Source organism: Apostichopus japonicus, chromosome 16 (assembly GCF_037975245.1).
Source record: "Apostichopus japonicus isolate 1M-3 chromosome 16, ASM3797524v1, whole genome shotgun sequence".
NCBI lineage: Eukaryota > Metazoa > Echinodermata > Holothuroidea > Aspidochirotida > Stichopodidae > Apostichopus > Apostichopus japonicus.
Genome location: NC_092576.1, coordinates 22,843,432 through 22,870,395, shown reverse-complemented (window position 1 = coordinate 22,870,395; position 26,964 = coordinate 22,843,432). Strand labels below are relative to the sequence as shown.

Here is a 26,964-nt window from a genome sequence, read left to right as displayed (position 1 = left end):
ATCATCGTTCTCAAAATTGAGCGGTTATTCATTTATTTGTTTTATTCTACCATACAATTCTGATCTTGCTTCTCTTTTTATTGAAATTTTTTTATAATTGTTATTATTAGCTGAAATGTTATACTCCATTTTATGATTCTTTGTTTTTGTGATTCCAGTCTAGGTGATTTTCTGCTGCCCTCATCTATATCTATTGGACCATCTTTATCCGCACAGAAATCTCAAAGTGTTAATGGTGCATTATTCTATTCCTATTCACCAAGTAGTTTATATTGGAGATTTTAGCTACTGGAAGAGAAGGCATCCGGTGATTTTTACTATTAGTAGATAAGTTGCATAAATGCGTGACGTATATAACTGTACGACAAAGGAGAGGGTCAACTGGATTACAGAATATGGAACGTTAAACACGGGTAATATATAAGCATAACTAAATGCAGTGAGACAGACTAACGAAAATTGATAATCAGCGAAGAATATTAGTCGAGGCTCAATTAGCGACGTACAATATTGTGCTTACACATGTCATCATTCATCGCGTATATAAGTAGGTTCAGTATGAAATAGAACCATAAGAACACAAAATTAATATAATATATCATATTTAAAACATATAACTTTAAAAATTGAGCGTAATAAATTGATTGGGGGTGTTATAATGACCTATGTTAAATTAAGCCAGTGATATTTTGTCAGTTACTGACATCCTCTTGATGTCTTACCCCAATGGCCTTCCTACCTCTTCACAACCCCCCTCCCCCCAAATATAATAATACGAACAAGTTTCCAAAACTAATTTGAGACTTGTTGTGCAAATGAGATGGAAACATCATTAATGCACAATGTTAGTCATTGAACAAATGTTCGGACAAACCTGGATAAAACTTACCATGTAATGAAAAAATATTGTCAGCAGGTTTCAATGGGATTTAGTAAATGTAGAATGACGAGTAACACATTAACATTACAGCGATATATTGACTGGACTAACATGATCAATAATCTCATCTGGCTTGTTAGGAATGAATCAAACTTTCTACTCAACTTAATGTATAGTATGATAACTAAAGTAGTTCAGAGTCATTCGATGAACATGTTCTACTGATATTCTTTTATGACATAAGATTCTAATAAAAAGCTACAAATCATTTGTTGTCAATATACCGAGAAGTTACATAAGGCAATACAGTTAATACATATTTGCAAATATCCAGTTTGTGGCTTAACAGGATCTAGTAGTAGTAAATAAATTAAAGTATTAAAGAAATATCGTTAAACATATAATGGGTGGATTAAAGTGATGTCTTTAACTAGATTAATACTTTTGGACATACTATGCATGACTTAAAGAGAGGGAGTAAAGAGGTATCGCTTAACATACACTCCGTTAATTAAAGTAATATAGAATCCGTTCTAGCCGTAAATGTCTTTGCTCGTTTTCATTACTTATAATGTACCAGTCAGTTTTCCCGAGTCAATTTTCTTGTATATTAAATACTCCAAATTATGTTTTAAAGCAATATAGAAAACCTATGGAACTTTCCGTTTATGAAAAAAAATGATTTTCTTCTTAAAGGAGTTACATATATTTTATTATTTATTACATTCCTTTCAACATTTACTTCGTTTTTGGTTCCCACTATTTTAGTAAAAACTAAACTGAAATTTTAATCAAATTATACTTATTACCACCAAGTTTGTAAAATGCAGGTTTATGTCCACAATTATGTGGACATAGTGCATTGTCTGATTCAGTAAGTGATACATTTACAAGCAAATCTAACAAGTCTTGTTAACATATGTTTCTCTTCACTGATTTCCGCTACATAACAAATCTTATCTCTCATAGAGATAAAGAAGAATAGGTTATTGTAATTATATCCCCGTCTATGTTTATATCATAGAATAATTAAGCCCATACTTTGTATTATTGTTTCTTCATTGATTTCTACAGTAGCTTGGATCATGGTAGATGGATGCATGGCATACACAGGTTACTGTAGCCAACCACAAGAAGGATTCTCCCGTCGTCTCTGCTTGTACTCTCTGTCACTGGAAAGACAAATGAGTGTGAAGATAGATGGCGTCATCACCAACTTAACTCAGAAAGAACAGTTTCAGCAATTGGTGTCATGATTGTTATTAGTCTCAAGGTCGAAAGGAGGTTTTATTTCCGTGATTGCTACAGCTTTCATTATCTGGCTCTAGAAATACTCTCTTGGTGATAACCAATACGGTGGCTAACGTGGCGTAAGATGGATGTTCAGATAAGTGAGTGCTTACCATCATTGAGGATTCATAATGATAAATACACAGAGCTGGAATCATCAAATAATGTACAGGGATATACTCCTACTGTAGGCTATTGCATTTTTTATAACTACGATTTTACAGTTTTGTAGTAATATTTCAATATTGCAAATGGCTTGACTTTACTTGAAGGCTACGATATATCAATTAGTATAAAGTATGAACTTTGTGCATAGTCGTATATTGTTGACCTAGTAATAAATCTTGTTATGGCATCAAATGTTCACCATTCTAATCTTACAACAACAAATAAGTGACAATAGTAGTCATTGGTTGGATCATACTTTTCGAGATGACGGAATGAGTATGAAGTTTTGGTGTTATGCTTTTTCGTGTCCAAATAAATACACGAACTGTTTTACACCATGTGATTATATATAGTAAGTTCATGTTTATTGTATCGGAAGTTTTATGAAAGAAATTAGACGTTGAGATCAATGATGTTGCTCATTTTACAAAATCTTTGACCAGATTGATCAAATGGCTCTTGAAATGTTCATGGAAGTGCAGGAGAGTATAGATTGTATCAAGGGTCACTTGTACGTCAGTTCAAAATAGTTTGTGTTTTTTGTAAGTTTTCACTGTGATTTACTAGTACTGAGTACCTTCTACTATTTGATGTGATATGATATTATTTCTTACAGTAAGGAAGTATACCATATGGGAAAAGAACCATGAGAAGAAAATACATCACAGGAACCTCAAAGACGATGCAAGGTAGAAAAATTTGCTTAAATCACAGGAAGTCTTATCAAACCTTCAATCAATTGTGGATCCATGTTTGACTTTAGTATTAGTTAATTATTTATTTATTTATTTGTTTGCCACAAAAGTACAAAGTGGAGGGAAGTCTTCCATAAAGCTTAAAAGCATAACAATATGGAAGACTATATGGCACATAAAATGGCACATAAAATGTCAGTAAGTGAAACCTCAATTAATGGAATGGACCATTTACTTTTAATCATTCATTCCAGCATTCCACTTACTAAAACCATGAGTTTCAATTTGTAATCATGTATATTAGGCATATTAGTCACAAGCTAGACAGTAAAAAGTTCAATAACAAGAACTTTGTTGACAACTGTGCCTGCTATATATGTATACAATCATATCATAATTATGGTTAGCCAGGCACAATACTGTTCACTACTGCATGTATCTGTATCTTAGAGTAAGCTAGTTTTCAGTAGCAACAATATTCCATGTGGGGTTCAGTGACATCACTGTATAGTTCATATTGCTAATAATCTGTCAAAATTCACAGAACAGGTCAGTGTTTCACATTTTGGGGGGGGGGGGGGGTGGATATACATAGTAAGAGCCTTTGCCAACATAGGCTAACTTCTCAAGCCCATTCCTTTTCAAAATTTAATCTCTCACCCTCACTACAGAAGGAAACTTGCAAGAGAGATTTGTCAGATGAGTCACAATCAGATATTTTAGCACCCATGTTGTTATTATTCTGGTAAACAAATGTGTCAAATTATCCCTATGTTACCCTGAAATGTGCATGATCAGATGATTTGTGGACATTTGTGTTGATATTAATTATTGGCATGTATTGAAACATAATGGTTAGCCTAGTTATAATATTTAATTGAGCTATTTTACATGAATATTAGGTCAAATGTCGTTTTGCAAATGCTTCTTACCTAACATGGCCGATGAAGTAGTGGCTCATCTATGATGTTAAAGAACGAGGTCATCTACGAGTCTTTTCTGATAACATATGTAAAAATTAAGTATAGTGTGGAAAACTACTTGAATTAAACTGTTAAATATTCATGTGAATAATGATATACAATTGATCATATGGGAAAGGACATTATGTCATCAATTATTCATGAGTTGTGCAGTGTTTTTACTAGGATGTTAGGGGGTGATTTTCCCATTTTTTTTTTATTTGTATATTAAGAAGTCGCTAATACTTTGCTGATGTTTCTTTTTGCACCTAGATCAAAAAAAGATTAATGACTTCCTAAAGACACAGGGCGAAGATGTCCCATACAACTGGTTTATTGTGAAACAAAAATTATAAATGAATCTGGCAAATGCCAGAAGCTGGCAGAGAAAAGAATGTTAAGTGTGTTGGCAGATTAATTTAATCTTGTGTGTTGATCCTGTAAAATATTACAAAGATTTAAAGTTATAGTCTCAGAAAAACAGCCAATTAGTGAGAGAAGAAATTAATGAGATGATCTTCCTATTTTTTTTGGAAAACTGGAAAAGTATGTCATATTATCGACACCAATTCAAAATTACCAACCACTAACACAAAGTAATTAGGGTGAAACTGAACCACTGTATTCATGTACATTATTTGTTTTTTTCAAATTGATAAGCGTTATTCATGTTCTTTGTAGTTTTGGAAAACTATTAAGCAATTTGGTTCAGCCATGATTGAACAGGTCTCCTATTAAAACAGAATAGTAACACAAAATGATATTTGATTTGCTTAGGTTGTACATTTTCAATAGCATACAAATGGAATGTTGTTACAACTTCAAATTACAAATCAAGCAATCCCTGCATAGATCATGCTACCCCTGACTAGATGTCCCTTTTTGCAAATGAAAAAGAACTTACCTATACTACAAACTAGTATTCCAAATTAAGTGTATGTTAATTGAACCTGAAGCCCTGTAATACCATGTGATTGCAGAGAAAAGAGTTACTGTACCTGGCTAAGGAGTATTAAGCCATGTCACATCATTATAAATTCTTGTTCCAAATTAATAAAATGTCAATATCCTGCACTTTTCCATTTATGGGGACAGCATCATCTCAATAATAATTTATGAACAGTTTGCACCAGAGAGAAATAAGCCAGATACAGCTAAATTGTAAACACAATGTCATATTTCATATTTGATCATATTAAGTTAATGATCCTTATTGCCTTTTATCTACAAAACTTCATTATTAGGGCATTGGAACTCCCTTTTATACCAATTTGCATTCAGGTTTATATTACAAATTTGATGAGTTGTATTGAATTTAAATAATGTTTTACTTCAATTTAAAAATGTATTGCATATTAAAACTGAATTGATGCTATTTTTCTGTTTTTATAATTTCAAAACCTTTACTATACACTGAACAAAAAGCCCGAATTGAAATCTTCTACTAAAGCAGATAGATTTTCAAAGTAGTTTATAATTGACTTCTCTTAAAATATGTGTTACAACTGCCAGTAGTTAATCTCATATGTACAGTATAGTATTTGCATTTGCATCTGATGTCAGTTAGACTGTTCTCGTACTTGGTGAGAAGATGGTTGAGTAGATGAACCCATATTGCATTTGGCGCTCATTTCAAAAAGAATAATGAGGTTATGGAAAGTACAATAATACTGCAACTGGAAGTTGATGTGTGAAGTTGTTGACTAGTGACTGGTTGATGTGTATTAAATTTGACATTACCCACAATACTGAATAGGGGCATGTACATGGTTGAGGGTAAGTAAGTAAAGGTAAAGTTATGCAGTTTAATTTAGAACCCAAGTTTTTAGCTGGTTGTCATTTCCACATAATTGCACTAGAAACCTGATGATAAAGTGCTACATTTAGCAGGTTTTAGTCTGTTATTGTGTTGACACCAAAACAGAGCCCATAATAATGCATTCCTAACTGATGTACTGCTAATGCTAAACACCTAGTTCTACAACACCTTTACAAATTATACATACAGAATTTTGTTTTCACATGTTGTGAAGAGAGTATATAAATATGCATTGGAAATCAATGAAATTCTTCAATGTCTGCATCTAATGAAAAAAATATGCATTATTTTCTGTGGTTCATATTGCATCTTCTTTCAATAACAGTAATGCCAGTATGAGCGTTTAACAAGTGGTGTTTGTAAACCAGCTGTAGGCTGACAAGTATTCTCCTGTGCAATCATGCCTGTTCCACTGCACATGATCATGCAACATAAATGGTACAACAAACACATGTGTTTAGGATGCTGATGTATGAACCAATAATTAGAAACTAAACTAACACTTGACTGCATTTTGCCTTGAATTTCATGACATTATACCTTTAATATTAAAAAATGCCAGGATGATAATTCCGAAGCTCACAAAGTCACATACTTTTGTGGATGATAAGGATTGCAGTATTGGCTGATGCTGCACAATTGGAGAATTGTTGGTTGGCAAAATTGAGACAAGTTGAATATTTCAGTAAGCGATATAAGAGCCCTGATTACACAAATGTTGTATTGTACTGAAGGTCATTACTTTGTAAGCAAAGTTTATGTTGGTTTTGGACTTTTATTATTATTTAATACCATAAATATTAATATATTGGCTAACAAACATTCAAATATTGTATTGACTCTGATATGAATTTAAAAATATATTTCAGAAAGTGCTGAAGCTACACAAAACTTTGTTATATCCTATCTTTAAGTATGCCTTGCATGTATATATATAATTATAGATATAACATTTTGGGTGAAAAGTAGTTTGGGTGGAGATGATTGGGGATGGGCATTTTGGGGGTCTACTGGCAGGGGTACCCAACTAATATAAATTACTGGAATTGCCCATCCCTTACATATAGAGTCCTGCCAATTATTTTCCGGTAGTTTTTAACTGGATACTTCATGAGCAGACCTAGGTCAATGAGGGGATGGGCTTTTTGGGGGTCTACTGGCACTTGTACCCCTCTAATAGAAATTTCTGGAAATGCCCAAACCTTACATATGAGTGATACCTATCATTTGTCAGTAGGTATCAACTGGTTACCTTATGAGCCGACCTAGGTCAATGAGGGGATTGGCTTTTTGGGGGTCTACTGGCAAGGGTACCCCACTAATATAAATTACTGGAATTATCCATCCCTTACATATAGAGTCCTGCCAATTATTTTCCGGTAGGTTTTAACTGGATACTTCATGAGCAGACCTAGGTCAATGAGGGGATGGGCTTTTTGGGGGTCTACTGGCACTTGTACCCCTCTAATAGAAATTTCTGGAAATGCCCAAACCTTACATATGAGTGATACCTATCATTTGTCAGTAGGTATCAACTGGTTACCTTATGAGCTGACCTAGGTCAATGAGGGGATGGGCTTTTTGGGGGTCTACTGCCAGGGGTACCCTACTAATATAAATTACTGGAATTGCCCATCCCTTACATATAGAGTCCTGCTAATTATTTTTCGGTAGTTTTTAACTGGATACTTCATGAGCTGACCTAGGTCAATGAGGGGATTGGCATTTTGGGGGTCTACTGGCAGGGGTACCCCACTCATAGAAATTCTGGAAATGCCCACACCTTACATATGAAGTGATACCTATCATTTTCCAGTAGGTTTCAACTGGTTACATCATGAGCTTACCTAGGTCAATGAGGGGATGGGCATTTTGGGGGTCTACTTGCAGGGGTACCCCACTAATAGAAATTTCTGGAAATGCCCATCCCTTACATATGAGTGATACCTATCATTTTCCAGTAGGTATCAACTGGTTACCTTATGAGCCGACCTAGGTCAATGAGGGGATGGGTTTTTTGGGGGTCTACTGGCAGGGGTACCCCACTAATATAAATTACTGGAATTGCCCATCCCTTACATATAGAGTCCTGCTAATTATTTTTTGGTAGTTTTTAACTGGATACTTCATGAGCTGACCTAAGTCAATGAGGGGATGGGCTTTTTGGGGGTCTACTGGCACGTGTATCCCACTAATAGAAATTTCTGGAAATGCCCAAACCTTACATATGCAGTGATACCTATCATTTCCAGTAGGTTTCAACTGGTTACATCATGAGCACACCTAGGTCAATGAGGGGGATTGGCATTTTGGGGGTCTACTTGCAGGGGTACCCTACTAATACAAATTACTGGAATTGCCCATCCCTCACATATAGAGTCCTGCTAATCATTTTCCAGTAGTTTTCAACTGGTTACTTCATGAGCTCACCTAGGTCAATGAGGGGATGGGCATTTTGGGGGTCTACTGGCAGGGGTACCCACCAATAAAAATGACTGGAAATGCCCATCCCTTGTAACTGAAGTCCTGACCATCATTTTCCAAAAGGTTTCAAGTGGTTACCTCATGAGCTGACCTAGGTCATCCGTGAGGCTGGCAAAGCTACCCCACCACCAATAATTACTGGCGATGGCCATTTGTTGCTCATGGGGCCATACCTGACACATTGTATTTACTTTGATGTGGTTACCATGAAAGCTGATCTAGGTTAGCTTTTAGGTGACCCACCACAGCCGGTTTGCCAGTCGTCTGGTTTCATATACAGGAATGCACTGTGAACATTGTGATGTACAAGGCAATTGATTACCTTCCCAGCTAACCAAACCCTATGGGCTCCCGGTCTATATTGATGCTCCATTGACACCCTTGCCTCCAGAATGTGACTGTGTGACGTCAGGTGTTAGAATCGCTTTAGAATTCATTGGACATTTGAGTGAATGTAGGGACCAAAACATGAACTTTTTATGCAATTCTTTGAGAAACATAACATAGCTCCACTAAAATATGCAAAAGTGATCTACTTCCACCCCACCAAAAAACCTTGTCTTGTGGATGGGGGTGGGAGGGGGTGGGTTAAGAAGACCAGTTCATACAACTTTATAAAGAACATACCTGGAAATATTTTCGATATGAATTTCAACATTTTTTATCATTGAAATTTCTTTGGGCATGCACCCAAAGGTCACAGTTTACTTTTCTTACAAAGGGACCTTTGCAACATAATGTTTTAACAATAGTAATAGATAATGAATGTATCTATAAACTCAGTAATTTTTAGGTTGGTGCTCCCTCTTTTTATAATCTTTTTCAGTGAAAACATCTTGAGTGAAGGCATTCTTGCACTTTATACTCAAGCATGTGCTCAAGTTTTAGATTTTCAAAAAGCCTAACTAGTATCTCCTCTAACAATTGTGTTCTTTGAATATTGTTTAATGGGTATGACAGGAATTTGCATATTCAAGAAGTTTTTAAATATTTCTTGACATTGAGAAGAACTTGCCATTATTTTGGTTCTGTAAGTCCTTGTCACATCAACATAAAGACAGGTTTTTTCCTCATTTGTTATTATGATTTGGATTGAACCTCTTCAAAGCTTTTTATTCTCAGTATATACTTACACCAAATGTTCACATTATTATGGTCACTGTTATTTTTAAGAAGGTATCAAAAGATATTTTATGATTAACAAAGCAGACATCTTGGACTACCACTGCAGTGGTTTTTGAGTATGTGCCCCTGTCCTGTGGTCCATCATTGAAGAACTGTTCACATAAGTATGTTCCTTTTAGATAGGGAGCACTTAGAGTAGCCCTGTGACTGATGGGACATTTGCGGACCACCATTTTTAGGTACATTTAGTTAATTTGTAAGCGGTATCTCAGAATGAAAAGAATACCCCTCCTGGTAGCTACTTAATGTAGCTATATCAGAGCACCACCATTGAGAGAATATTGGCATTAACTATTTCACACAGTGGCATTTCCCTTGTGACTGATGGGACAGAAGCTCTGTGACTGATGGGACGCTACAGTATCTCCTCCAAAATTATAGCAAATTTTGTTTTGCTTTAACTTCAGTTTGCATCCACATATGGTGCCAACTAGCATTAAACTTGAGTCATCTGGGCTCTAGCCACCCATAGTCATCACAGGTAGGGCCCACTTGAGTTGGCCAATGGGGGTGTGGGTCCCACATTGGTTTGCCATATGAGCATCCCATAGAAGCAACTGGCATATGTAGAACAGACACAGGCCCATGGGAAAACCTGTTCCATTCCACACTTGCTGTCTCATATAGCCCCATATGACTGAGTCATGGGTGTGTGATTTGTTGGGGCCTCACTGGGAAAGCTGTTTGGGCCCATATTTGGTGAGGTATGTTGCCCATGTATGGGACTCATGTCATCCCACTTCGGTGTATCAAGTAATGACATCTGGAAAAATGAAACACAATCCGTATGCATTTGAAACTTGCATTTTATTTATTAACAACAACAGAACGAGCTGAGCCTTGAAACATGCAAACATTGATAATGAACAGGATACTAATTATACAACATTGATGAAGTCATTTAAGTCACATGAGCTTTTGACAATATGCTGAGCTTAACCCTGGGCAGCAAAAGTACCGAGATACTCTCAACTGTGGATTTAAAGGGTCCAATCTGCCCATCATATAGTGAAAGTCTAATACAAATTTTTTGAGCCATGTTCTCCATTTCCCCCCAAAATACTAAAGTGGTCAACATCCCATGAGGAAAGAGCCAAAATTAATAGGCAAAGGGGCATACATATACTTTAAAAAGGATCCACCTGGCCTTACCAATGATTGGATTGGACCTTACATCATTTAAGTTACAGCCTAGTGGTTCTGTGAAAACTAATTCACTTGTGTGATGGGTACTCCTGTGGTGATACTGCCAACCAGGAGTGTGTTGTACAGTGCTTCAGGTTCTTTTTCCCCCTGATAGACCCACCAGTTCCTTCAACTCGGCCTCATTGTTCTGTGATCCAAGAATATTGCATTCCTCAAATTTTGGACAGAAGGGCCTGTATGCAGTGATCCAGCCCTCTCTACAAACCTCTGTGCATGCCACTGCTGTAGATGATAATAGTTGTTATGTCATTTCTTTTTAGGAAATTAGGTATGAATGGAACGACACTATTCTTGTACTAATACTTTTAGGCATTGCAAACTGTCCAATATAGGCTATACTATCTGAACCATACTGTGACTGATGGGACAGTAAAATCCAAAGATCTGACATGTATACCAATCTTGATTCAGGATAACCTTCACAGGTCAATGAACACTTCATCATGTCACCATCATGGCAGTGACACAAGCTGCTTTCAATAACATGGTCTAACAAATTTATTTGAAGAAATATACTGTACCTGTATTCTGATTTGCGTTTTTGTTCACGTTCTCGACGCTTCTGTTGTGAAGACATCTCCCGCTTCTTCTTGTGGGCCCACTGTTTGCGATACGCTGATTGTGTTTTTTTTATATGCATCATATTTCCCCTCTGCTTTCAAACGTTCCCTCCTGTTTCGCTGTCTTTCAGCACTGGATTTCCCCATTTTGCATTGCACCACACATGCAGCCTAATTCTGTGACTGATGGGACAGAAGTTTCAGGTTGTCTTGCACATAACCCTATACACAATTGAAGAATCTCTGCTCATGCCAGATTAAGCCTTGAGTAGTACTAGATAGATGGACCCCCAACAACAGCTAAAATCATTCTGTTGGCTTATGACTAAAACAAATGTTAAAAAACTGTGACTGATGGGACATGTCCACACTCATTATTTCAAGAAATCACCCAAAGACTTCTATTCCTATAGACACCTGTAACTTTGCAGAAGGTGAAAGGTCTCAAGGTGGCTTTCATACTCAAAACAAAGTTGGTCATTTCTAGAATCATGCCAACTATTAAAGGGGCACTCTGAATTTTAGGAAATTTTGCTAATTTTTCGTTCCTGCAGCACTTGACAGTTAAATGCATGCTGCAGTGAGGATCGAGAAACACGTTATAAGCCAGGTGAAACCTGTTTTTGGTAGTTTAACTGTCATGTATATCAAATATCTCCCTCAAATGGCTGCAACCTTAAGTTGATTTTTAGTGAAAATGCATCAATTCAATGGAATGTGTAATAAATTACTTAGTTAATTAAATTATTTGCTATATTGATTTTACAAAGGGATAACTTTCAATAGTACCAATACTGGAATCCTTACAGCTCCAGTGTGATGATATAACATTGAATTGCCAATGTCGCTCTAAGTGTTGTTTTTATGCTATGTCGCCCTAAGTGTTGTGAAAAGAGATAAATTCACATAGGACAACTTGTATTAGTGTAATTAATTACTTAGTTAATTAGATTATTTTCTATATTAATTTTACAAAGGGGTTACTATCAATAGTACCCATACTGGAGTCCTAACAGTGGTCCAGTGTGATGGAATAACATTAAATTGCCACTGTCGCCCTTAGTGCTGTTTTTATTCTATGTCGCCCTAAGTCTTGTGAAAAGAGATAAATTTACATAGGACAACTTGTATATGTGCAATTAAATAATTAATTAGTTAAATTATTTGCTCTATGTATTGTGTAAAGGGATACATATAAATAATACCCATACTGGAGTCCTAACAGTGGTCCAGTTTGATGAAATATTCATTAAATTGCCACTGTCGCCCTAAGTGCTGTTTTTATGATATGTTGCCCAAGTGTTGTGAAAAGAGCTAAATTCACATATGCCAACATGAATATGTGTTATTAATTAATTAATTAGTTAAACTACTTGGTTTATTGTGTTGCAAAGAGATTTCTATGAATAGTACCCACACTGGAGTCCTATACAGTGGTCCAGTGTGACAAAATAGTATTGTATTACATGTATATGTGTAATTAATTACTGAGTTCATTAAATTATTTTCTATATTTATTTTACAAAGGGGTTACTATCAATAGTACCCATACTGGAGTCCTAACAATGGTCCAGTGTGATGGAATAACATTAAATTGCCAATGTCGCCCTTAGTGCTGTTTTTATTCTATGTCGCCCTAAGTGTTGTGAAAAGAGATAAATTCACATAGGACAACTTGTATATGTGTAATTAATTACTTAGTTCATAAGATTATTTTCTATATTTATTTTACAAAGGGGTTACTATTAATAGTACCCATACTGGAATCCTAACAGTGGTCCAGTGTGATGGAATAACATTCAATTGCCAATGTCGCCCTTAGTGCTGTTTTAATTCTATGTCGCCCTAAGTGTTGTGAAAAGAGATAAATTTACATAGGACAACTTGTATATGTGCAATTAAATAATTAATTAGTTAAATTATTTGCTCTATGTATTGTGCAAAGGGATACACATCAATTATACCCATACTGGAGTCCTAACAGTGGTCCAGTTTGATGAAATATACATTAAATTGCCAATGTCGCCCTGAGTGCTGTTTTTATGATATGTTGCCCAAGTGTTGTGAAAAGAGCTAAATTCACATATGCCAACATGAATATGTGTTATTAATTAATTAATTAGTTAAACTACTTGGTTTATTGTGTTGCAAAGAGATTTCTATGAATAGTACCCACACTGGAGTCCTATACAGTGGTCCAGTGTGACAAAATAGTATTGTATTACATGTATATGTGTAATTAATTACTGAGTTCATTAAATTATTTTCTATATTTATTTTACAAAGGGGTTACTATCAATAGTACCCATACTGGAGTCCTAACAATGGTCCAGTGTGATGGAATAACATTAAATTGCCAATGTCGCCCTTAGTGCTGTTTTTATTCTATGTCGCCCTAAGTGTTGTGAAAAGAGATAAATTCACATAGGACAACTTGTATATGTGTAATTAATTACTTAGTTCATAAGATTATTTTCTATATTTATTTTACAAAGGGGTTACTATTAATAGTACCCATACTGGAATCCTAACAGTGGTCCAGTGTGATGGAATAACATTCAATTGCCAATGTCGCCCTTAGTGCTGTTTTAATTCTATGTCGCCCTAAGTGTTGTGAAAAGAGATAAATTTACATAGGACAACTTGTATATGTGCAATTAAATAATTAATTAGTTAAATTATTTGCTCTATGTATTGTGCAAAGGGATACACATCAATAATACCCATACTGGAGTCCTAACAGTGGTCCAGTTTGATGAAATATACATTAAATTGCCAATGTCGCCCTAAGTGCTGTTTTTATGATATGTTGCCCAAGTGTTGTGAAAAGAGCTAAATTCACATATGCCAACATGAATATGTGTTATTAATTAATTAATTAGTTAAACTACTTGGTTTATTGTGTTGCAAAGGGATTTCTATGAATAGTACCCACACTGGAGTACTATACAGTGGTCCAGTGTGACAAAATAGTATTGTATTACATGTATATGTGTAATTAATTACTTAGTTAATTAGATGATTTTCTATATTTATTTTACAAAGGGGTTACTATCAATAGTACCCATACTGGAGTCCTAACAGTGGTCCAGTGTGATGGAATAACATTAAATTGCCAATGTTGCCCTAAGTGCTGTTTTTATTCTATGTCGCCCTAAGTGTTGTGAAAAGAGATAAATTCACATAGGACAACTTGTATATGTGTAATTAATTACATAGTTAATTAGATTATTTGCTATATTTATTTTACAAAGGGGTTACTATCAATAGTACCCATACTGGAGTCCTAACAGTGGTCCAGTGTGATGGAATAACATTAAATTGCCAATGTTGCCTTAAGTGCTGTTTTTATTCTATGTCGCCCTAAGTCTTGTGAAAAGAGATAAATTCACATAGGACAACTTGTATTAGTGTAATTAATTACTTAGTTAATTAGATTATTTTCTATATTAATTTTACAAAGGGGTTACTATTAATAGTACCCATACTGGAGTCCTAACAATGGTCCAGTGTGATGGAATAACATTAAAGTGCCAATGTCGCCCTAAGTGCTGTTTTTATTCTATGTCGCGCTAAGTGTTGTGAAAAGAGATAAATTCACATATGCCAACATGAATATGTGTAATTAATTACATAGTTAATTAGATTATTTGCTATATTTATTTTACAAAGGGGTTACTATTAATAGTACCCATACTGGAGTCCTAACAGTGGTCCAGTGTGATGGAATAACATTAAATTGCCAATGTTGCCCTAAGTGCTGTTTTTATTCTATGTCGCCCTAAGTGTTGTGAAAAGAGATAAATTCACATAGGACAACTTGTATTAGTGTAATTAATTACTTAGTTAATTAGATTATTTTCTATATTTATTTTACAAAGGGATTACTTTCCATAGTACCCATACTGGAGTCCTAACAGTGGTCCAGTGTGACGTAATAACATTAAATTGCCAATGTCGCCCTTAGTGCTGTTTTTATGATATGTCGCCCTAAGTGTTGTGAAAAGAGATAAATTCACATAGGACAACTTGTATATGTGTAATTAATTACATAGTTAATTAGATTATTTTCTATATTTATTTTACAAAGGGGTTACTATCAATAGTACCCATACTGGAGTCCTAACAGTGGTCCAGTGTGATGGAATAACATTAAATTGCCAATGTTGCCCTTAGTGCTGTTTTTATTCTATGTCGCCCTAAGTGTTGTGAAAAGAGATAAATTCACATAGGACAACTTGTATTAGTGTAATTAATTACTTAGTTAATTAGATTATTTTCTATATTTATTTTACAAAGGGGTTACTATTAATAGTACCCATACTGGAGTCCTAACAATGGTCCAGTGTGATGGAATAACATTAAATTGCCACTGTCGCCCTAAGTGCTGTTTTTAATCTATGTCGCCCTAAGTGTTGTGAAAAGAGATAAATTCACATATGCCAACATGAATATGTGTAATTAATTACTTAGTTAATTAGATTATTTTCTATATTTATTTTACAAAGGGGTTACTATCAATAGTACCCATACTGGAGTCCTAACAGTGGTCCAGTGTGATGGAATAACATTAAATTGCCAATGTTGCCCTTAGTGCTGTTTTTATGATATGTCGCCCTAAGTGTTGTGAAAAGAGATAAATTCACATAGGACAACTTGTATTAGTGTAATTAATTACTTAGTTAATTAGATTATTTGCTATATTTATTTTACAAAGGGATTACTTTCCATAGTACCCATACTGGAGTCCTAACAGTGGTCCAGTGTGATGGAATAACATTAAATTGCCGATGTCGCCCTTAGTGCTGTTTTTATGATATGTCGCCCTAAGTGTTGTGAAAAGAGATAAATTCACATAGGACAACTTGTATTAGTGTAATTAATTACTTAGTTAATTAGATTATTTTCTATATTAATTTTACAAAGGGGTTTCTATCAATAGTACCCATACTGGAGTCCTAACAGTGGTCCAGTGTGATGGAATAACATTAAATTGCCAATGTCGCCCTTAGTGCTGTTTTTATTCTATGTCGCCCTAAGTGTTGTGAAAAGAGATAAATTTACATAGGACAACTTGTATATGTGCAATTAAATAATTAATTAGTTAAATTATTTGCTATATGTATTGTGCAAAGGGATACATATAAATCATACCCATACTGGAGTCCTAACAGTGGTCCAGTTTGATGAAATAAACATTAAATTGCCACTGTCGCCCTAAGTGCTGTTTTTATGATAAGTTGCCCAAGTGTTGTGAAAAGAGCTAAATTCACATATGCCAACATGAATATGTGTTATTAATTAATTAAGTAGTTAAACTACTTGGTTTATTGTGTTGCAAAGGGATTTCTATAAATAGTACCCACACTGGAGTCCTATACAGTGGTCCAGTGTGACAAAATAGTATTGTATTACATGTATATGTGTAATTAATTCATTAATTAATTTAATTCCTTGCTAAATATATATTTCAAAGGGATTACTATAAATAGTACCCATACTGGACTCCAATGTGATGAAATTACATTAAATTGTCAATGTCGCCCTAAGTGTTATTTGATGCGATGTCGCCCTAAGTGCTGTTTCACAGTTAAATTCACTGAGATGCACTTAGGGCGACATCTATATGTCGCCCTAAGTGTGTTTGTGTACAATTAATTGATTATTTAATTAAAATCCTTGGTATTTGTATTTTGCAAAAGGATTATTTTTAAAAGCACTCAAACTGGAGTCTTTACAATGGTCCAGTGTGAAACAATAACATTAAATTGCCAATGTTGCCCTAAGTGCTCTTTTTATCTTATGTCGCCCAACGGTCTAATTTAGAGTTATATATATTATATATATTTTATATATATATTATATATATTTTATAATTTATATAGTGATTAAATTCGGTATCAATTTCTATTATATATATATATATATATATATATATCTTACTGCATGTATCAGTTATATAAAATGGTGCATGCAGTAGTTGCCAATGCACGTGTGTCATATATACCATATCATACAGGGTGATTTTCTATCACAATCACAATCAATATGTAATTAAGGTCCATTGAACCCTCAAATAATAATTTGAACATATCACTATGATGTATTGTGTTTATTAGGCGATATGCTTTCCAGAATTTTTATTCATTTTCTTTGTCACGAATACAATATGAAAATGTTACTCTGGTATGATGCAATGTTATGTCCATTCATTGCATGGTTGCCCAAAGTTGCGGTTTGGCATTTCATATTCATGTACGGATACTCACAATACTGCCATGCATATCCTGTGTCATTGCTTCACCAGCAAGCTGTAAGAAATGTTTACATAGAAATTGTTATCATCCATGTCATAATAATAGTAATACTGATAATATTAAGTTAACACGGTAAAGCCTTACAACATAAACAATAAAACAGATGACATTGGTTACAAACATTGTAAATAATGAGTGATAGCAACTCACCTCCCATTGACCCGCTTTCAAATTTAAGCGTTCCAATTGGTACCAATCAATCCACTAAAAGAGATAAGAATTTGACTATTAATAGTATGCAAATAGAAGATTTTTTCAAGAACGGATTTTGTATTGCTGTTAGATCTACTTTTATTAATTAATTAGAGTTACAAAAGGTTATGTTTATGTACCAGGACTGGTTGTTTTTCAACTAAACCACTGATTCAGAATAAGTAGACTGGGAATCGGTGACCTTATCATCACTCCCGTGCTGCCATACAGTTCTTAATCAAGCAAGCATAACATACTTTCAGAAAAGTACCTGTAATGTATAAAGACATGTTAATCATACCTAAGGTGACACTCTCAGTGTTTCTCTGACCACGATGGGCTCAAACTCGGACCAAGATCAACTAGCTTACATCTTGCTAAGTTATGTATGCTGTAATTAACCTTATGTTACCTGATATTTTACTATTTTGTAGTTCCTGCAGGTTGCTGGTTTCAATGTGTATGGATAAAAGGCAACCACGAAATCTGAAAGACGAATGTTTATTTGAGACGAGTGATTATTGACAAAGAATTTTACTTTCTTTCTTCCTTAGAACAGCTCTTTTTTATTATTGTTTAAATTAAAATGAGTTGGCGTTTACTGCATTTAAATTACTGAGAAAATCATGAAAGTTATACCTTAGTCCTGCAAGTCCTTCACATAGTGTTACGTATTTGAAGATACCATTTAGACGGTCTCTTGTTAGCTCCTGTCCGGTTTCTGTTATGGATAATTGGTTCATCGTTTTAAGCGTTGGCAAATTTATTCCTGACGAAAATGTAAGCGATTCTCAAGCTGGATTGAAGTAAACATTTAGTTCAGCTAGCCATACTATCTCAATTGGAATCTACGGAATGAAATTTTACAGAGAGACGAATTTCTTCATGTTTGTCATAAAGTTTAACAAAATCCTTGGAAATCTTCCATAAAACAATAAATACAAACTATTCTGCAACAGAATTGAAATATAAAACACGTATGTAGGTCAGTTAGCGACATTACGTCAATTGATATATATATATATATATATATATATATATATATATATATATATATATATATATATATATATATATATATATATATATATATATATATATAGAGGTAAATACTGTAGAAAAACAACGAATATCGTCAGGTTGTTTCAAGTTAGAAGTTAGAATACTATAAAATCGTACCATTGTAAATGTTTTTCTTCATACACAATGTCATATTTATCTTAGGCTGAAAAACTCATTGTCACTGTTCATGTTTTTGAAATATTTTTTGAAAATATAAATCAAAACAATAGCTAAAAATAATCCCATTATCATATTTTTTGGAATATTTTTGGCTTCAAACTTACAATTGAATGGAAATTTTTTACCAAATTTTCATTATAGTAGTTAAAAGGAATTTTCCAGTGACCCTTCGGAGAGTTTACAGTTTGAGCCAAACCAATAGTATTTGTACCGTTTGGTGAAATTCCACGTGACCACCATAGATGGACACAAACTTCAACCGTGAAAGTGTCGATGAATAATTCAAAAATAAGAGATTATCCCGTTCTTGATTAACCGTAAAGTCTAATGCTACATTAGGGATTATATGTTGACGGGATGTTATTCAAAGGACTGTGCATCCTGATCAAAATCCGACAAGGAACTGATATGAAGGAGGTGGAAAATCGAAAAATGATAGAACCTCTATTACCCTTCCATTTGGAATCAAAAGGAATTGTCTTATCATCGATCCGCATACAGAGACATTTTTAAATGCTACAGAATCCAGTGTTAAGCAAAGCAATTCTATACAAAGTATTAGTTGATAAGGAAAGGCATTTCAGAGACAACATTTTCTCCGTAAAGTGGAAGAAAGGGGCTCTCCCACTACCGTAAGCTTTCGCCAAACTTAAACAGGCGAAGACTATAGAATATCGTAAACCCAACATTCTAGAGAAAATTATCCAGTTGTCCATTTTCTTTGGATCTTTTCATCTGTCGGAAGATGATAACAATAGCGGTCGCTTTCTCAGTGTTATAAGCAATTGCAAGAACTACCTAAATTTCAGGCCAAGCGAAACTAAGCATTTCTATAAGAAGACCATGTGTTTGAAATTATTTAATTAGAATCTGGCTTACTTTATGTTCTGCTGCCAGAACCAGCACCTGTGTACAAGACCTCTGCAATAGATGGGATTGCCCTCTCGATATATGAACAGGTAGTGAACAGATATGCTTTATCACTTCTTTCACGTTCTTGATACCTCCTTCTGACTTTTCCATTATGCAAAGTGTTGCAAACTTGTCACCATCTTTGATAGTTTCCATATATTTAATTATGTGTTCGGCTGCCGTTTCATTAAGGCCACAAGCGAAGCGAAACACGTACTGGTGGTCAAAGGGATCGATGTCCTGCAACAATTTGTTCACTTTATGGGATTTTATTGAAGCTAATATTTTAGAAAGTTCTTGAGATGCAAACCATTCATAAAAAACGTTATGGTAAAACTTAACTTTTGTCAAATATTCCATGTTCGTGGAGTTCCCTGATTTATTCATACTGGTATTGTCATATACCTCTTCCTCTACTAAGATACCTATTGTCTTATATGTTTCATATACATCTTTACCGACGGATGACTTAAATTTAGACTTGTTCCAGAGCAAGCCTTTATCTTTCCTAGAAAGTCCTTTTAGGGCCTCACTATGAAGAGATTGTTCACTGTTCTTTCTCGTTAAGTAATTACTACCGTTACCTCGTGTGTGTTTTACATCTACTAAAAGTGCTTCCCTTAGACCATCCAAAATGCTTTGAAAGAATTTGGTCACAGTTGAATCGGTTATGACATCAATTGTTTGTTGGTGTGTTAACTCAGTTAACAAAGTGAAGAAAAGCGGCACTTGGCAAAAAGCAAAAATTCCTGGAACTTTTTCAAACAGACTTTTGCTTCGGTCGACTTCAGGTTGGTCATGAGGCGCTACAACCATACGAATGTATTTTTCTCGTGCTTTATCATCGAACCCAGATAGACGCATTCTTGTGGTAAGTCTAGAATAATATTCTGGCAAAACAGCTGTCCTTGTAGTAATAATAACTCTGCAATTTTGAAGTTTTTGCTTCATCATGACTTTCTTTATCTCAGTCTCTTGGTAGTTACTAACGTGTGGCCATCTGTTAAAACTATCTAACACAAGAACAATCGAATTAGACGTAGATATGATTTTTCTGATGTCTTCTGGTGTTAATTGCGAATCACTCGGCAGTAGATGTTGTTTGATTGCTTGATGAAGGGATATGTTATTTCCCAAATACCGCATGTAAAGCAAAATGAACATATCAATATTTTTTAATGGAGAAGCTTCCTCCTTCTTGTACCAATCGTATGCCATCTTTAGACACAAAATTGATTTTTCATATCCTGCACCCCCTTCAAGTATTATTCGAGCATCTTTTGCAGTATTCTCGTCAATGATGTGATGACAAGAATCTAGTTCGTTCCAGATGTCTTTGTCACCAGAGTCTTCAGCTAAAATTTCAATGTCTTCCTCAAAGAATATTTCTGTAATTGCCGTCTTTGTTTTACGTGGTAAGCGTCTCACAGCTTCGCAGTGTTCTTTGTATTTGCTGATGAGTTGTTGCTTAAAGATATAAGGGTCTTTTCTGGAAAATAATGCAGGAAAGTAATATCAATGAGAAGACATTGTGTAAGAGAACAATTATTCTCGTAGAGTACATCAAATAGTTTTATATTTCGGTTATAACGTTACTGTTCTATTTTTCAACAATTTTCACCGGTTTTCAGTAGCATATTTAGTGTATATTAACTAATTCTTAAAATTTAGATGATATTGTAGTCACAGTTTATGTTCTTTATCGAGAAAATATCATCAACGTATCCATACAACTGAAATACGTAAAGTATAAATTTGCTATTCAAGCAAAATAATCACCTACTATGAATTTTTGTTCCATCGAAAAATATCAAAAAGAGAGCGTCTTTAAACGAAATAAGAATTTTAATGCTCCGACTAAGTTGAGGTTAGCACGTAATAAATTTGAAAAGTCACAATTTTATGAAAATATCTATCAACATTCCTAGTTCAAGGTAAATAGTTTTTTTATGTTTTGCTGCTTTAAAAAACATTTCTCTATCATGTTGTTTTAAATATTTGTTATTTATATATCGATCAACTAAGGACTGCTCAATAGACAATATCAAATTATCACATCAGTATCAATGTCAATTGCAGTAACGAGGTTGACCCCCCCCCCCCCCTCCCTTACGAGGACCTAACGAATCACGAAAACATGTTTACCTGATGTGGTTTGGGACGTTTGTGTCATCATTGGAATACCCTGCAAGAGAACAAAGCAAAAATCAAAGGCAACTGATTTAAGGAAATGATCTATCATGCCTATATAAAGTGAAAGCAATGGAAGAACCAAAATGTAAAATAGAATGATACCTCTTCAACATTTGTCCTATTACGTTTGCTTCTCTTCGGTTTTCTTATGTTTGTCGAATTAACTGAAAGGGGCAAAACACAGATGGTCTGCATAAGAAGATGTTTAAAACACATGTTCTTTAGTACAATGTTACTTGGTAAATATTAGGTTTCCAGTTTGTTTTTGTTAAACGTATCTCTCTGAAGTACTTATACAGTCCTAGTTAGGGCTGCTATGTTCTACTAGCATAATGCAAGACGTATCTCTGAATTAAATTGACATTTCCATAGCCATAACTTTGCTTGTGGGAAATTACAACAACTTAGTTATAGAGATCGTATTGGTTAACAATTTTTTTTTTCATTACATGCAAAGTTATACCATGTAATCAATATTGCCTATTAATTTATATTGCGGTATAAACGCCATATTTCTTCGAAAAGAATTACCTTTGGAGCATAAAACGGCTGTAATTATTATAATAATAGCCAAGGCTGCTGCGATTGGCAAAATAATCTTCATGGGTGATTGTCTGATATAGGATTCGTTTGGTATCACTGTTGTCTTTTCCTCAGCTGAAAGAAGTACACCCAGAGAAACTGGTAGTATTATTATTTGTTCTCTATCCCATCTACAACTACACTCGATGTGTAAAAGTATACCAATTTCACTGCATTCATTTTGTTCATGGGTGCTCACATACAAGTAAATATTTCAGCTTTCGTTATAAAATAATTTTCAGTAAATTCATTCGTGACAACTGATTAAGTAACTGTGTATAATAGGCGATGCATATGATATTAGCATTTTGACATACGTATTTCTGAACATTCGCTTGAATCCTGAATCTAGCAATCTGTACATGTGTTACACATTATATGAGTGTTGTAAAGGGAATAACCGATATAATTTAGTTTTTCATTGATTTGCAACACATGCGATATGCACATTCAGCAAAGCTTACTCTTCTGTACACAGTAAGAAGAAATACTTAACTTCCGGTTTAAATGCAATTCTATTTTTATGCTTCCAAAGTAGAAATGAGGGAATTGGGGAGATAATAATTTGAGATGACTGTTAAAAGACTATTATGTGTTGATTTACCGCTCACCTGTCTCGGGAACTATGTATACTTTTCTTGACCAATGAAATGGGAGTGGATGGTTACTCGCCAGGTCGACTGTACATTCCACTGGTATGTTATCTGCCGCTTTGTTCTTTATTTCAAACTCTGTATTGATGGTCACATCATACGTGTCTCCTATTTTGTTGGCGTAGAGTTTTTCGTTGCGGAATACGACACTTTTCGGCACTCCCTCTACGACGCTCCAAGTTATATTTAACAACGGATGGATTCCACGTACTCTACATATTAGTAGACCATACCCTGCAGATTGAATCTCACAGTACTGACCAAGGCTGCATCCATCAACGAGTAAGCCGGGAGGCTCGGGGAACTCTAGGGGAACGTCAATGAAGTAATAAGGAAATCCATTCAACTTGTTTATACTTTGCTATACGGTTGTAGAAATATGATACCTAACAAAAAACCATACTGATCCATAACATGGGACCAAACATTTCAATATATTTTCTAAAGCAGTGCTCCTTATTTTGACAATTTTGTCTGATTTTGTCTAAATAATATATATATATATATATATAGTAATTCAATAAAGAATAACACACCAGAAAAATTCCACTTCACGACCGGTTTCGTCCTTTTGGGACTCATCAGTCGAAGGTAGGAATCGAACCCCGGATCTTCGAGTCACGAACCGAAGTCCGTACCACTCGACCATAGTGATTCTACTGGTGTGTTAAAGCGTATAAATTGGCTTTCTTCAACTGTCAATAAGGGCGTATTACCCAAGTGTTATGATTGTACAGAATGCACCCCTGGCGCTTTTAAATCTGACAATTTTACACAGAATAACCACTCTTTAGGCAAGCCAAGCCGTAAATAAGAATAGAATGTGTATGCAAGTGGTATGACAGATATATAGTAATTCAATAAAGAATAACACACCAGAAAAATTCCACTTCACGACCGGTTTCTTCCTATTTATACGCTTTAACACACCAGTAGAATCACTGTGGTCGAGTGGTATGGACTTCGGTTCGTGACACGAAAATCCGGGGTTCGATTCCTACCTTCGCCTGATGAGTCCCAAAAGGACGAAACCGGTCGTGAAATGGAATTTTTCTGGTGTGTTATTCTTTATTGAATTACTATATATCTGTCATACCACTTGCATACACATTCTATATATATATATATATATATATATATATATATATATATATATATATATATATATATATATATATATATATATAAGATAACAAAGAAGATATATAAATAAGATAACTGCGAAGCGAAGGCGGAAGCATAATAACTACTTACTATACACATTTAGTTCAAAGGTTGTTACATATTCGATGATTCCGTCACCGAACACACAAATGTAAATTCCTTCGTCATCTACAACGCTGTCTTGTACTTGCAAATCCTTTGTCCCTGTACGGAGCAGGTATTTACTGTTCACAACATGTTCATAGTTTATAGGGTGCTCAATAGTTTCAGATACACTATTCAAAACCCCAGACGCTTTCAAGTACATCCAAACATAATAAATCGAAGGCTGGTGAGAGCACTGTAAAATGGCTGTTTTTCCTTGCTCAACGTACATTTTTGTCGGTTTTGTTTCATATAAGTCTAGTTTACTACTTTGGAGAATAATAACTGAGTTATCATTATTCAACAAATAAGGCGGACTTGATCTTGCACATGAAACAACATTGATGATATTTGCGTTATCAATTGGCAATTCTAAGTTAGCGGTTGTTGTGTATAAATCACCATTTCGTGAGTGTGATAGACTTATAGAAAGTGGAAGACTTTCGTTAGTGGTAATTATAGAAAATGAAAGATTGTTTGGGGGTCTGTAGCTTTCAACGTAACAAGTTAGCTTATTAAGTTGGTTAGTTGGCTGAACGCAAACTCTTTCGCCATTGCATGCATCGATAATGGGATGTTCTTGCCGTGGTTCAACTGTTGAATAAATAATGCATCATTTAAGGACAGTGTTAGAAAGTTTATGTGAAAGTGTTCAAAATTTTGATTACGAGAAGTATTGATAATTTAAATATTACCTTTGAGAAACAATAAGCAATGTTAATTTCATCCGCATTAGAGATATATATATATATATAAACTATATTGGATTATTTGCTATTTATACAGCATATGTGGTACCTCGAAAAACGATGGCCTATACATGTCTGTCAGCTTAAATTGTCTCTTCAAATTATTCTTTCGTAATATAAAATAAAAGATAAGAGTAACAACTTGTGGCTATATGCTTTAAATTTTTAGCCTGCTTGCATACCAGTATTAAATGCACTTTTAACGACATGTTTGCCTGAGCAGCTTCCCATCGCTGATAAATGGCTACCGATCAATATGGAAATGTATTTGTTTTAAGCTGAGATTGTTGAAACTGGTTGAAATCCTTGATAATGAAAAACGCTTAACCTTATTTCATGAATGTTGTATCAGGTATTCTAGTTAAACGTTCAATTGGGAGGTCATTTTGTTGTGTTAAACACTTTTTTGTGCAGCTGAGCTTTTTATAGCTTTAGTGTGAATCAAGGTTTTAACCTACATTGTATAGGCCAGATGCAAATAGTACACATCCAATCTTACACATAAATAATACTGTGATTATAACACTGATGATGAGCCGTTTGATAGAAGGATTCGTATTATATGTAGTGTTCCCATTACTGACCGTATTGGAACTAAAATACTGCTGACAGTGATCACAAAAACTTTCAAACATGTATAATAGTCATGTAAATACTCTTGAATAATCCATTGAAATGTATCTTAATATTGCTTTCAGTAATTTGGAAACCGAATACAGTGTTTACCTGTAACAATAACTTTCACGAAATTGGGTATTGTAACCCCAGATTCTTCTCTGAACATAATAACAGTAAAGTCCCCCTCGTGCTGTAGAGAGACATTGTTGATGATGAGTGAGCCGTTTTGGAAAATATTGAACTCCTCTGTGTCGTATCCTAGCCCACTCTTTTGCCGGTTCGTAAAATACAGTATTGGCTCTGTATTTTCATAGTCTGAAGAGTTATACCAATACACGCCATAAAACTGGTCACCGAAGTCACAATTTATACTGCCATTTTGGCCTAGCGGCATATATTGTGGACTCAAACATAGATCACCATTTTCAGAGTCTGAAAAAGATAAGAAATGCATTAATTCTTTCAACATGCACAGAGAAATTTAGCATGCACAAAATAGTTGCCAAGCTTCTTTGCATAGCTTAGGAAGTGGTTTCTTAACTTGTCATTTAGCCTAAAACAGCTAATGGGGCCAGTCATAGCCAGAAAGGACAAAGCTCATTAAAAATCATACAGAGCTTGCTTACCTGCAATAGATGCACACACATGCAATAAAAGAAATATTGCCTGGAACATATGACCCATTGTGCCGTGTTGTGTTAACGCTAACCGTCAAGAATCAGAAAATAGAAGGAAAAAGAAACGTTTGAGTTCCTATTTAAAAGCCAAACGACCATATCACGAAAATATAACAGGTGAAATAGCTTCTGGAAATCTCTATAAAGCACAAAGATGATGTTTTCAACTCTTGCCAGTGAATACTGCATTTTATATGTACAAACTTGAACAGTAAACGCTTATGAAGACTGACAAAAATAGAACTCGGTAGATAACTGTAAGCATTTGATGA

General features: G+C 34.7%; 2 protein-coding genes and 1 long non-coding RNA gene across 8 annotated transcripts in view; 1 reads left to right on the top strand and 2 right to left on the bottom strand.

Annotated features, from left to right (window-relative positions):
- The window catches only part of LOC139982844 (uncharacterized), a 24,288-nt gene extending 17,575 nt beyond the window's left edge, over positions 1 to 6,713 (top strand). Inside the window, exons 2-4 of the long non-coding RNA XR_011798397.1 lie at positions 1,955 to 2,271; positions 2,955 to 3,027; positions 4,269 to 6,713. This is a non-coding gene — a long non-coding RNA (uncharacterized lncRNA). The remainder of the gene's footprint in view (positions 1 to 1,954; positions 2,272 to 2,954; positions 3,028 to 4,268) is intronic.
- Positions 1 to 26,964, bottom strand: part of LOC139982839 (uncharacterized) — a 107,951-nt gene that overhangs the window by 28,119 nt on the left and 52,868 nt on the right. The window lies entirely within an intron of this gene.
- Positions 2,017 to 26,964, bottom strand: LOC139982841 (uncharacterized). 6 transcript variants are annotated; one of them, XM_071995948.1, is made up of 12 exons: positions 26,642 to 26,964; positions 26,124 to 26,447; positions 24,595 to 25,242; positions 23,299 to 23,646; positions 22,637 to 22,762; positions 22,208 to 22,269; positions 22,058 to 22,097; positions 19,880 to 21,401; positions 18,171 to 18,606; positions 17,717 to 17,770; positions 17,519 to 17,560; positions 2,017 to 2,052 (listed from the first exon to the last, which is right to left on the bottom strand). In XM_071995948.1, the coding sequence occupies exons 1-8, from the start codon at positions 26,697 to 26,699 to the stop codon at positions 21,337 to 21,339; spliced, it is 1,671 nt and encodes a 556-aa protein (XP_071852049.1). In that variant the 5' UTR covers positions 26,700 to 26,964; the 3' UTR covers positions 2,017 to 2,052; positions 17,519 to 17,560; positions 17,717 to 17,770; positions 18,171 to 18,606; positions 19,880 to 21,336. The 6 variants fall into 6 exon arrangements, with proteins under 6 accessions (XP_071852049.1, XP_071852048.1, XP_071852052.1 ...); XM_071995947.1 differs by lacking the exon at positions 2,017 to 2,052 and having other exon boundaries at positions 17,208 to 17,560; XM_071995951.1 differs by lacking the exons at positions 2,017 to 2,052; positions 17,519 to 17,560 and having other exon boundaries at positions 17,753 to 17,770; positions 18,171 to 18,244; positions 18,398 to 18,606.

Coding starts and splice junctions, on each gene's coding strand:
- LOC139982841 (XM_071995948.1), bottom strand. CDS start 26,699: ATGGGTCATATGTTCCAGGCAATATTTCTTTTATTGCATGTGTGTGCA. Junction 25,243..26,123: donor CGTGAAAGTTATTGTTACAG/GTAAACACTGTA, acceptor TTTATTCAACAG/TTGAACCACGGCAAGAACAT. Junction 22,763..23,298: donor ATACATAGTTCCCGAGACAG/GTGAGCGGTAAA, acceptor TACTTCTTTCAG/CTGAGGAAAAGACAACAGTG.